We start from the raw sequence: 12785 nt of genomic DNA on the forward strand, positions 1-12785 counted from the left end.
ACGAAGCGAAAACAGGTTATAATGTTTTTCAAATTTATTACAAAAACAGAAATACCTTATTTACATAAGTATTCAGACCCTTTGCTATGAGACTCAAAATTGAGCTCAGGTGCATCCTGTTTCCATTGATCATCCTTGAGATGTTTCTACAACTTGATTGGAGTCCACCTGTGGTAAATTAAATTGATTGGACATGATTTGGAAAGGCAAACCTGTCTATATAAAGAGTTGCCAGTGCATGTCAGAGAAGAAAAAAAAAACAGGCCATGGGGTCTCATCAATTGTCCGTAGTATTCTGAGACAGGATTGTGTCGAGGCACAAATCTGGGGAACGGTACCAAAAAAATGTCTGCAGCATTGAAGGTCCCCAAGAACACAGTAAATAGAAGTTTGGAACCACCAAGCCTCTTCCGAGAACTGGCAGCTTGGCCAAACTGAGCAATTAGGGGAGAAGGGCCATGGTCAGGGAGGTGACCAAGAATCCAATGGTCACTATGACAGAGCTCCAGACTTCCTCCGTGGAGATGGGAGAACCTTCCAGAAGGACAACCATCTCTGCAGCACTCTACCAATTAGGCGTTTATGTTAGTGGCCAGACAGAAGCCACTTCTCAGTAAAAAGGCACATGACAGACTGCTTGGAGTTTGCCAAAAGGCACCTAAAGGACTCTCAGACCATGAGAAACAAGATTATCTGCTGTGATGAATGCCAAGCGTCAAGACTGGAGGAAACCTGGCACCATCCCTACGGTGAAGCATGGTGGTGGCAGCCTAATGCTGTGGGATGTTTTTCAGCGGCAGGTACTGGGAGACTAGTCAAGGGAAAGATGAACGAAGCGCAGAGAGATCACTTGATGAAGTCCTGAGCAGGTTCTCAGACTGGGGCGAAGGTTCACCTCCCAACAGGACAAAGACCCCAAGCACACAGCCAAGACAATGCAGGAGTGGCTTCGTGACAAGTCTCTGAATGTCCTTGAGTGGCCCAGCCAGAGCCCAGATTTGAACCCATCGAACATCTCTGGAGAGACCTGAAAATAGTTTGGATGGGGAGCGTCACTGCACAGCTGACAGAGCTTGAGAGGATCTGCAGAGAAGGGAGAAACTCCCCAAATACAGCTGTGCCAAGCTTGTAGCATCATACCCAAGAAGACTTGAGGCTGTAATAGGCGCTTCAACAAAGTACTGAGTACAGGGTCTGAATTCTTATGTAAATGTGATTTACATTTGACATTTTTTATACATTTGCAAAATTGTGTTCAAGATTTTTTTTTGCTTTGTCATTCGGAGATATTGCGTGCAGATTGATGATTAATTAAAAACAAAATCAATTTTAGAATAAGGCTGTAACGTAACAAAATGTGGAAAAAGTCAAGAGGTCTGAACCTTACAAATGCACTGTTTATTAATTGACTGTCATAGCTACACTGAACAAAACCAATTTACACAACGTGCAACCATTTAAGATTTACTAAGTTAGTGTTTATATTAAGGAAATCAGTCAATTAAAATAAATAAATTCGGCCCTACTCTATGATTTCACATGACTGGGCAGGGGCGCAGCCATGGGTGGGCCTGAGACAGCATAGGCCCACCCACTTGAGAGCCAGAACCAGCCAATCAGAATGAGTTTCTTCCCCCAAAGACCTTTATTAGAGATCGAAATAAGCTTCAGTTTCATCAGCTGTTCAAGTGGCTGGTCTCAGATGATCCTGCAGGTGAAGAACCAGATGTGGAAGTCATGGGCTGGTGTGGTTACAGGTGGTATGCGGTTGTGAGGCGAGTTGGACGTACTGCCAAATTATCGGAGGTGGCTTAGAGAAATTAACATTAAATTATCTGGCAACAGTAGTCCAAAGGGTCTCTTTTCCAAGCTTAAAAAGGATAAACAATACATTGGCCATGCTGTCAATCCAGCATGACTTCTGCCACGTTCAAAACAACTGGAAACTCAGAACTGGGAAATCTCAGAGTTCAATGAGTTCAAGACAACTGGGAACTGTGATAAAAACTAGCTGTGACTAGAAGTCGGGAACTCTGGCCTCTTTCTAGAGCATCAACCAGAAGATCACTGGCACCATGATTCGACTTTGTTCCCAGTTGTCTTGAAAGCACCATAAATCCAGGTAATGCCAGACTTTGATGACACAATTTGCACACAAGTCAGCCATACATATCAGCTACTTTTTTTAAAGGAGTAAACAAGGCTGAATGAACTGTTTCTCTGCCAGAAAAGGCTCCGCTGATAACCAGGTGTATTAGTGGTAAGGATTCACTCAATGGTGCTGAAAAGAAAGCTCTGCTGTTGGGACAGCTTTATGTAGGCCCGAACAGTTTGTGGGCACCATTTGTCACCGGTCTATTGCAATTCATGTATTGTTTCATTTAGTGTAGTGGCTTTGCTGGCAAGCATCTTTTTTTTTCCCCCACCAAGATTTACATGCTAAACTCCCCACTGACACACACAATAGAGAAGTGAGCTCAGACGGATCCAACTTAGAGTTGCCCAGGTCATGAGCTCCATCAGCAGCAGATCTTAATTTAAAATGGAAAATTAATATGTTTAAGCAACATGTTAATGCATCAAATCGTATCAATTTGTTCACGAATTAAACCGAATTCCAACATCTAAAACGTAAAACATCATTCATGTATTATATCTTCTTGGGGAGGACGCTACAAGCTTGGCACACCTGTATTTGGAGAGTTTCTCCCATTCCTCACTGCAGATCCTCTCAAGCTCTGTCAGATTGGATGGGGAGCATTGCTGCATAGCCATTTTCAGTTTCAGAAATGTTAGATTGGGTTCAAGTCCGGGCTCTGGCTGGGTAACTCAAGGACATTCAGCGACTTGTCCCGAAGCCAAATCCTCCTTTGTCTTGGCTGTGTGCTTAGGGTCGTTGTCTTGCTGGAAGGTGAGCCGTCGCCCCAGTCTGATGTCCTGAGCGCTCAGAAGGTTTTCATCAAGGATCTCTGTACTTTGCTCCGTTCATCTTTCCCTCGATCATGACAAGTCTCCCAGTCCCTGCCGCTGAAAAACATCCCTAAAGCATGATGCTGCCACCACCATGCTTCATCGTAGGGATGGTGCCAGCTTTCCTCCAGATGTGACGCTTGGCATGGTTTCATCAGACCAGAGAATCTTGTTACTCATGAGTCTTTAGGTGCAAACTGGGCTGGGCTGCAAGTGGGCTGTCATGTGCCTTTTACTGAGGAGAGGCTTCCGTCTGTCCACTCTACCATAAAGGCCTGATTGTGGCAGTGCTGCAGAGATGGTTGTCTTTCTGGAACTCTGTCAGAGTGACCATTGAATTCTTGGTCACCTCCCTGACAAAGGCACTTCTCCCCCGATTGCTCAGTTTGGCTGGGCAGCCAGCTCTAGGAAGAGGCTTGGTGGTTATAAACTTCTTCCATTTAAGAATGGAGGCCACTGTGTTCTTGGGGCCTTCAATGCTGCAGAAATGTTTAGGTAACCTTCCCCAGATCTGTGCCTCAACAAAATCCTGTCTCGGAGCTCTACGGACAATTCCTTCGACCTCATGGCTTGGTGTTTGCTCTGACATAAACTGGACCTTATATAGACAGGTATGTGCCTTTCCAAATCATGTCCAATCAATTGAATTTACCACAGGTGGACTCCAATCAAGTTGTAGAAACATCTATGATGATCAATGGAAACAGATGCAAATGACCTCAATTTCGAGTCTCATAGCAAAGGGTCTGAATACTTAGGTAAATAAGGTATCCGTTTTTTATATTTCATAAATGTGCACAAATTTCAAAAAAACTGTTTTCACTTTATCATTATGGGGTATTGAGGATTTTTTATTTAATCTATTTCAGATTAAGGCTGTAACGTAACAAAATGTGGAAAAATTCAAGGGGTCTGAATACTTACCGAAGACACAGATTGTAAATATTCTGCCATATTATATTTTCACATGGAACCACTTAACTGAATAAACTGGACACAATTTTACACTGGATACTGCTGCTTCCTGCTTCGTACTGCCCTTAAGGCTGCTCCAACTATAGTTTGTAACAGATTCTAGTTTTGGGAACAGAAAACCGAATTGATATTGGATGTTTCACTCAGAAAATCAGCAGAATGTCGGCCCAGTTTCATCTTGCTCCGTCTTCCTGACCACTGCACTTCCTCTCTGGTGGTGCTTCAGATTTTTACCCCATGAGACATCTGGATTCCTTTTTCATTTGTAGTATTATTTAAGGTCTGGCCATTATGTACATTCAGGATTTTTACAAAAGTACTTTCTCAGTCCTGTCTAGGATTCCATAAATTGGGAACACTTTTGAGATGAGGTACTACCTGAACTTGCCCAATATGAGCACTTAATTCTGCAATGTTTTTGCACATTTGTTCCTGAACTCTACCTTGTTCTAGAGCATTCCAGTTGAGGTTCTCACCTTAGCCCCGACGGTGCCTCTGTTGCAGTAGAGCTTGGCGTTGGTTTTGATGTTGTTGGGGTCTATCGCCAGGGCCTCCGAGTAGAGCCGGTAGGCTGCCTCAAAGTTGCTGTTCTTGAACACTTTGTTTCCCTCCTCCTTCTTGGCTTTCAAAGCTTTGGCATTCTGATTTTAGATAGATATTAACCACATTGAATCAGTACGTCAGGTGCAGTAGAACTCAATTCACAGGCTACAGTACTGATGTGTAACCTTTATTTAACTAGGCAAGTCAGTTCAGAACAAATTCTTATTTGACGACCAACCCCGGCCAAACCTGGACCAATTGTGTGCCGCCCTATGGGACTCCCAATCATGGCCGGATGTGATATGGATTCAAACCAGGGACTGCAGTGACGCCTCTTGCACTGAAATACCGTGCCTTAGACCACTGCACCACCCGCTATTGATCAAGTAGTGTTGTCACAATACCAACATTTGACTCTTTATAGCCAGTAAGAGGTAGGCCTAGCTACAGACCTCTCCCTGTACACTATCCAATGACATAAAACTACCCTACACAAGTAAATCATTTCAACATTTTAAAATAAGTACAGGCGCAAGTTGAGTGACTCACTCTGCAAGCTAGCCGAGACTTCTCGTGGTCTGGGGCCATGCGCAGTGCTTGCACGAAGAACTGGACAGCTTTGTCGATGCAGTCCTCGTAGTACAGACACAGGCCTCGCACGTACAGAGCGTCTCCGTTAGTCGAGTCCATCCTCAATATATCGCTGGGAGAGAAAAGACAAGATTCATAAGACAAAGAATCTGACTTTGACATTCCCCTATAACTGGAGCAAACATTAAAAACAAGGGCAAAATAAGCCTCGTCAAAATGGCAATGTTCCTGGGGTTTTGAAAATTAAATTGAACACCTTAGTCAGCAAAAGTTGTATAAAAAAACAAGGGCTGAAGTCAAATTCGACAGTTGAAAAGTTTATAACCTGTGAAAAATTAAACATCCTATTACAGCTGAAGAAAACAAAACACACTACATGACCAAAAGTATTCAGACCACTTGACTTTTTCCACATTTTGTTACTTTACAGCCATATTCTAAAATTGCTTAAATAGTTGTTTCCCTTCTTCAATCTATATACAATACCCCATAACACCAAAACAGGTTATCAATTTTAGCAAATTCATAAAAAACTAAAAACTGAATGATCACATTTACATATGTATTCAGACCCTTCACTCAGTACTTTGTTGAAGCACCTTTGGCAGCGATTACAGCCTAGAGTCTGACACTACAAAGGGTATGACACTACAAGCTTGGTTCTTAACAGACTTCGTTAAATAAATAAATAAATAAAATCTTGGCACACCTGTATTTGGGGAGCTTCTCCCATTCTTCTCTGCCACCCGGTAAAACTGAGCAATTAGGGGAGAAGGTCCTTGGTCAGGGAGGTGACCAAGAACATGATGGTCACTGACAGAAGTCTAGAGTTCCTCTGTGGAGATGGGAGAACCTTCCAGAAAGACAGCCATCTCTGCAGCACTCCAGCAATTAGATGGTAGAGTTGCCAGACGGAAGCCAGCTCTCAGTAAAATACACATGACAGCCCGCTATGAGTTTGCCAAAAAGCACCTAAAGACTGTCAGACCCTGGTGAAACCAAGAAATCACGTCTGGAGGAAACCTGGAACCATCCCTACGGTGAAGCATGATCGTGTCAGCATCATGTTGTGGGGATGTTTTTCAGCGGCAGGGACTGGGAGACTAGTCAGGACCAAGGCAAAGATGAACAGAGCAAAGTACAGAAAGATCCTTGATGAAAACCTGCTCCAGAGTGCTCAGAACCTCGGACTGGGCGAAGGTTCACCTTCCAACAGTACAACAACCCAAAGCACAAAAGCACAAGGTAGCTAATCCATTTTAGAATAAGACTAGTGTAACGAAATGTGGAAAAAGTCAAGTGGTCTGAACACCCTCCGAATGCACTGTACGGGACCGCTGAAGCGTAATTTAAATGAATTCATTAGGTCCTAATCTATGGATTTCATATAACTGGGAATACAGACATGCATCTATTGGTGACAGATACTTCAAAAAATAATTTTAACGAGACATGCAAATCGGCAGTTCTGTTCTGTTAGCTTCTATGGAGATTACATGTCTGTGTGCTCAACTTTATATACCTGTCAGCAACAGGTGTGGTTGAAATAGACATATCCTCTAATTTGAAGAGGTGTCCACATATTTTTGTATATACACACAGTGACTTGCAAAAGTATTCACCCCCCTTGGCATTTTTCTTATTTTGTTACATTACAACCTGGAATGAAAATAGATTTTTTTGGAGGTCTGTATCATTTGATTTACACAACATGCCTACCACTTTGAAGATGCAAAAACGTTTTTATTGTTAAACAAACAAACTTGAGCATGCATGCATTCACCCCCCAAAAGACTACTTTGTAGAGACACCTTTTGCAGCAATAACAGCTGCAAGTCTCCTGCGATGTCTCTATAAGCTTGGAAATCTAGCCACTGCGATTTTTTGCGCATTCTTCAAGGCAGAACTGCTCCAGCTCCATCAAGTTGGATGGGTTCCGCTGGTATACAGATTCTCAATTGGATTGAGGTCTGGGCTTTGACTAGACCATTCCAAATGTTTCCCCTTAAACCACTCAAGTGTTGCTTTAGCAGTATGCTTAGGGTCATTGTCCTGCTGGAAGGTGAATTCCGTCCCAGTATCAAATCTCTGGAAGACTAACATGTTTCTCAAGAATTTCCCTGTATTTAGCGCCATCCACCATTCCTTCAATTGTGACCAGTTTCCCAGTCCCTGCCGATGAAAAACATCCCCACAACATGCTGCCACCACCATGCTTCACTGTGGGAATGGTGTTCTCAGGGTGATGAGGTGTTAGGTTTGCGCCAGACATAGCTTTTTGACCATCAAGGAAAATGCTCAATTTTAGTCTCATCTGACCAGAGTACTTTCTTCCATATGGAGCTTTGCAGCTCCTTCAGGGTTCTTTGGTCTCTGTTGCTTTTCTGATGAATGCCCTCCTTGCCTCGTCCATGAGTTTTGGTGAGCGGCCCTCTTGGCAGGTTTGTTGCGGTGCCATATTCTTTACATGTTTTAATATTGGATTTAATGGTGCTCTGTGGGATGTTCAACATTTCTGATATTTTTTTCTATAACCCAACCCTGATCTGTACTTCACCACAACTTTGTGCTTGACCTGTTTGGAGAGCTCCTTGGTCGTCATGGTGCCGCTTGCTTAGTGGTGCTGCAGATTCTGGGACCTTTCAGAACAGGTGTATATATACTGAGATCATGTGACACAGATTGCACACAAGTGGACTTTATTTAACTAACAATGTGACTTCTGAAGGTAATTGGTTGCACCAGATCTTATTTAGGGGCTTCATCGCAAAGGGGGTGAATACATATGTACACACAACTTTCCGTTTTTTATTTTTTCGAATTTTTTGAAACAAGTTATTTTTTTAATTTCACTTCATCAATTTGGACTATTTTGTGTATGTCCATTAGATGAAATCAAAATAGATTTACATTTCAGGATGTAATGCAACAAAATAGGAATAGGGGGATGAATACTTTTGCAAGGCACTGTATGTAGTATATATAGCACCACATATATAAAACCTGACTTCCAAATATGAAACAAATGTCCTGGTAAAGAGCTTGGTTGGATAATGCTCCTAACTTCCACTACTTTCTGCCCCGCTTTAGTCCCTGATTGGTTTGTACCTGGCCACAGACTGGGCTTCTAGGTAGCGACCCAGTAGGGCCAAACACTCAGCCTTGAGGATTTTGAAGCGATGACAGGTGGACGCCAATCCCAGGGCCTTGTCCATAGAATACACCACCTGCAGCAGAGAAGACAACAGCTACCATCTCACAACTGGGTTGACTGCCAATGTCTGTGTGTCAATAGGTGTGTGTGTGTAGGGTTGAACGGGGTAACATGCCTTTCTGAAATCCCTCTTTTCGAAGTCAAGTTCTGCCATTCGTTCGTACTCCAGTACTGCTGTGGCATTTTTGTGCTGCAAGGCACAAAGAAAAAACAAAGCACATCAAAATCACACTGTGATAGAAATTTCTACACAGAGTATGATAAGAATAGGAGGCTGAATAATTGAGAAAAACATGCACAACGTCTCGTACAGTTCCCATTGACATGATTTACATGCAAGTCAGAGTTGTGCAATGCGTAACCAAAAAGATAACTGAAAGATGGCGAATACAATAATCAAAAGATAACGCACTTGCAGAAATTAAACTTTAAAAGGTCCAATGCAGCAGTTCTTATCTCAAAATTAAGTATAGGGGTCACGTTACGAGTTCAGGAATCTGAAATTGAACGTCAACAGTGTAGTTTTAGCTTCAATAGAGTAGCGTGCAACTAGTATTCCTTGACAGAAAATACATTAGTGCAACACATGCGGCAGAAAAAAGCTTAACCAACATTTATGGATAAGGACCGTAATGAAAATAAAATTACCTGAAAAAAATATTTAAAAATATTTTTAAAAAATTTAAAAAATCACACGCTATATAGAATATAAAGTACCAGTGAAAGGTTGACACACCTACAAGGGTTTTTCTTCCTTTTTACTATGTTCATTGTAGAATAATAATGACAAAAAAATCACAACTATGAAATAACACATGGAGGAACCAAAAAAAGAAAGTGTTAAACGAATCAAAATATATAGATTCTTCAAAGTAGCCACCCTTTGCCTTGACAGCTTTCTCAACAAGCTTCACCTGGAATGCTTTTCCAACAGTCTTGAAGGAGTTCCCACATATGCTGAGCACTTGTTGGCTGTGTTTTCCTTCACTCTGCGGTCCAACTCATCCCAAATCATCTCAATTGGGTTGAGGTCAGGCGACTGTGGAAGCCAGGTCATCTGATGCAGCACTCCATCACTCTCCTTCTTGGTCAAATGGCCCTTACAAAGCCTGGAGGTGTGTTGGGTCATTGTGCTGTTGAAAAACAAATGATAGTGGGACTTAGAGCAAACCAGATGGGATGGCGTATTGCTGTTGTAGCCATGCTGGTTAAGCGTGCCTTGAATTCTAAATAAATCACAGACTGGGGTAAACAGCAAAGCACCCACACACAATCTCCTCCATGCTTCACGGTGGGAACTACACATGTGTGTAGTGTTCACCTACTCTGCATCTCAAAAAGGTACAGTAGTAAATTTGTACTCATCACACCAAAGGACAGATTTCCACCAGTCTAATGTCCATTGCTCATGTTTCTTGACGTTGAGATGTGTCTGTTACTTGAACTCTGAAGGATTTATTTGGGCTGCAATTACTGAGGTTGGTAACTCAAATGAACGTATCCTCTGCAGGTCACTCTGGGTCTTCCTTTCCTGTGGCGATCCTCAAGAGAGCCTGTTTCATCATAGCGCTTGATGGTTTTTGCGACTGCAAGAACTTAAAAGTTCTTTACATTTTCTGGATTAACTGACCTTTATGTCTTAAAGTAATGATGGACAGTCATTTCTCTTTGCTTATTTGAGCGGTCTTGCCATAATATGGACTTGGTCTTTTACTAAACAGGGCCAGTTTCTGTATACCACCCCACCTTGTCACAACACAACTGATTAGCTCAAAAGCATTGAGGATGGAGGTCGACCGATTAATTAGGGCCGATTTCAAGAAATAACAAATCGGTAATCTACAGTTTTGGACACCGATCATGGCCGATTACATTGAACTCCACGGGGGGACTGCGCGGCAGGCTGACTACCTGCTATGCGAGTGGAGCAAGGAGCCAAGATAAGGTGTTAGCTAGCATTAAACATATCTTATAAAAAATAATCAATCTTAACAATGACTAGTTAACTACACATGGTGGATTATATTACAAGTTTATCTAGCTTGTCCTATGTTGCATATAATCGATGCGGTGCCTGTTAATTTATCATTGAATCAGACTACTTCGCCAAATGGGTGATTTAACAAGCGCATTTCCGAAAACAGCACAATCGTTGCACGAATGTACCTAGCCATAAACATCAACGCCTTAAAAGAAATTCCTGTTAGCAGGCAATATTAAACTAGAGAAATTGTGTCACTTCTCTTGCGTTCATAGCAAGCAGAGTCAGGGTATATGCAACAGTTTGGGCCGCCTGGCTCGTTGCTTACTAATTTGCCAGAATTTTAAGACCCCCATAGTTTAAGTGTACCTATAATGAAAATTACAGGTCTCTCGCATCTTTAAGTGGGAGAACTTGCACAAATGTTGGCTGACTAAATACTTTTATTGCCCCACTGTATAAATCGTCCGATTAATCAGTATCGACTTTTTTTGGTCCTCCAATAATAGGTATCGTTGTTGAAAATACACAAATCAGTCGACCTCTAATTAAGTAAAGAAATTCCACAAATTAACTTTTAACAAAGCACACGTGTTAATTGAAATGCATTCCAAGTGACTACCTCATGAAGCTGATTGAGAGAATGCCAAGAGTGTGCAAAGCTGTCCTCAAGGCAAAGGGTGGCTACTTTGAAGAATCTCAAATGTAAAATATATTTTAGATCTGTAACACTTTTTTGGTTACTACATGATTCCTCGTGTTATTTCATAGTTTTTACTTCTTTACTATTATTCTACAATGTAGAAAATAGTAAAAAATAAAAACCCTTGCATGAGTAAGTGTGTCCAAAGCTTTGACTGGTATGGTGTTTTTTTTATTCTGGGGGGGAAAAACAGAAGAGGAGATGGCAGGGCATTTGTGTGGCAATTTGACTTTTAAACTCATAGATACACTCGCAATGGCTGCCTGGAATTGTGATGCAATAACTTCCATGGTAATGTATAATGTTAATTCAAATGATGTTAACTGATGTGGTTCATGCAATGGAATGTCATTTTTTGTAATGACAGTTAAGTTGAATCAACAAATTACAGCACATATTGGTACTAGTGATGCTTATCGGTCTCTAGGTAAAATTTGCATAATTTAGTTAAATTGCAGAGTGTGTATTTTTTTGTCATCATTCATCTTATTTACCACACTCTCACAGCATACAAAGCCTAGTTTATGAAGTGGAATGACCTATCACCTGTCAGACAGCGCGAGAGCTGTCCTGGCACTGGAGTGTAATGTGTGCTTTTAAAAGCCCAGTCATCGAGCAACAAATAACAATTCTAAAATGCAATAACGCGTTAAACTTTGATGGCCACGATAAAAAAGGCTACTATTATTTCTCAATCTCAACTTGTAACATCCCATTTGCAATTTGAGTGCATAGGCTATAAATCAACGGTAGGCAGCACGTTACCCACCACTTTACAATTGTCTGAAAAATTTACGTTTTGCTTTACTTTAAATAATGAGGAATGGATTAGCTTGCATCAAAGTAGTCTAGCCATAATCCAACGATAGAAATGTCGAGGCAATATTTTTATAGACTTCGTGCCATTAACCAGCATTTCTCTCCTGTTCTATTCATTTTCATATCAACATTATTTCATTTTCCAAAAGCCAAATGCACAATCCTAGTCATATTAGCAATCCATCCTAGTTCTAGCTATTAGATTCCCCCTCTTTCTAATCTAACAGATTTTCATCTCCGTCACATATGGAACCGCTCGCATTAGGTGCACTATTTAGAAGCGTTTCCCCCTCGAATTGCATTTTAGCAAACGTTTGAAAATGGTTTTTATTAGCTGCTTCATTACATCAGTTGCATGTTCAATAATAGGCTATATAGCCTTTTGACTGTGATGGGTACAGGCTTCTATGACTTATATCTTTAATTATGTTATCATATTACAACTGAGGGTATGAAAATGTACTGAGTGAGAAAGGGGAACGCAGAAAGTTACCATTCTGTCAGAACAAGTTAAAGTTAGATATCAGGTATCCTATGGAGAGAAGGGCCACAGTCTGGTTCAATTCAACAGGACAGCCATGAGGACTTTGGGCGAGGTCAGGTCAGATGAAGTGAGAAAGAACAGACATCACTAAAGTCCTGTCTAGCAACATAGATTTATTGGCTGTCCAGATGTGTAAGGAGACTCAGCATAGCAGGAAGGTATAAATGTGTTTGTGTAAATATGTATTTGTCTTATACAGCTGTGTGACCCAGTGAGTGAGTAAACTTGGATTGAGCTTCACTAGCCATCTAAGTTTTACTCTGTCAGTTGGCGTTGTTGGCATGATTCACCACGATTTTCAAATCAAATTTATTTGTCACATACACATGGTTAGCAGATGTTAATGCGAGTGTAGCAAAATGCTTGTGCTTCTAGTTCCGACAATGCAGTAATAACCAACGAGTAATCTAACCTAACAATTCCAAAACTACTACCTTATACACAC

General features: G+C 41.4%; 1 protein-coding gene across 2 annotated transcripts in view; it reads right to left on the bottom strand.

Annotated features, from left to right (window-relative positions):
* The window catches only part of LOC124039950 (dnaJ homolog subfamily C member 7-like), a 47980-nt gene that overhangs the window by 15915 nt on the left and 19280 nt on the right, over nucleotides 1-12785 (bottom strand). For both annotated transcript variants that reach the window (XM_046356538.1, XM_046356539.1), the window contains 4 exons: nucleotides 8409-8483; nucleotides 8188-8306; nucleotides 5038-5191; nucleotides 4422-4586 (listed from right to left, as the gene is read on the bottom strand). In XM_046356538.1, coding sequence (XP_046212494.1) covers nucleotides 4422-4586; nucleotides 5038-5191; nucleotides 8188-8306; nucleotides 8409-8483 — 513 coding nt within the window. The remainder of the gene's footprint in view (nucleotides 1-4421; nucleotides 4587-5037; nucleotides 5192-8187; nucleotides 8307-8408; nucleotides 8484-12785) is intronic.

The sequence above is a fragment of the Oncorhynchus gorbuscha genome, linkage group LG07 (assembly GCF_021184085.1).
Source record: "Oncorhynchus gorbuscha isolate QuinsamMale2020 ecotype Even-year linkage group LG07, OgorEven_v1.0, whole genome shotgun sequence".
Lineage (NCBI taxonomy): Eukaryota > Metazoa > Chordata > Actinopteri > Salmoniformes > Salmonidae > Oncorhynchus > Oncorhynchus gorbuscha.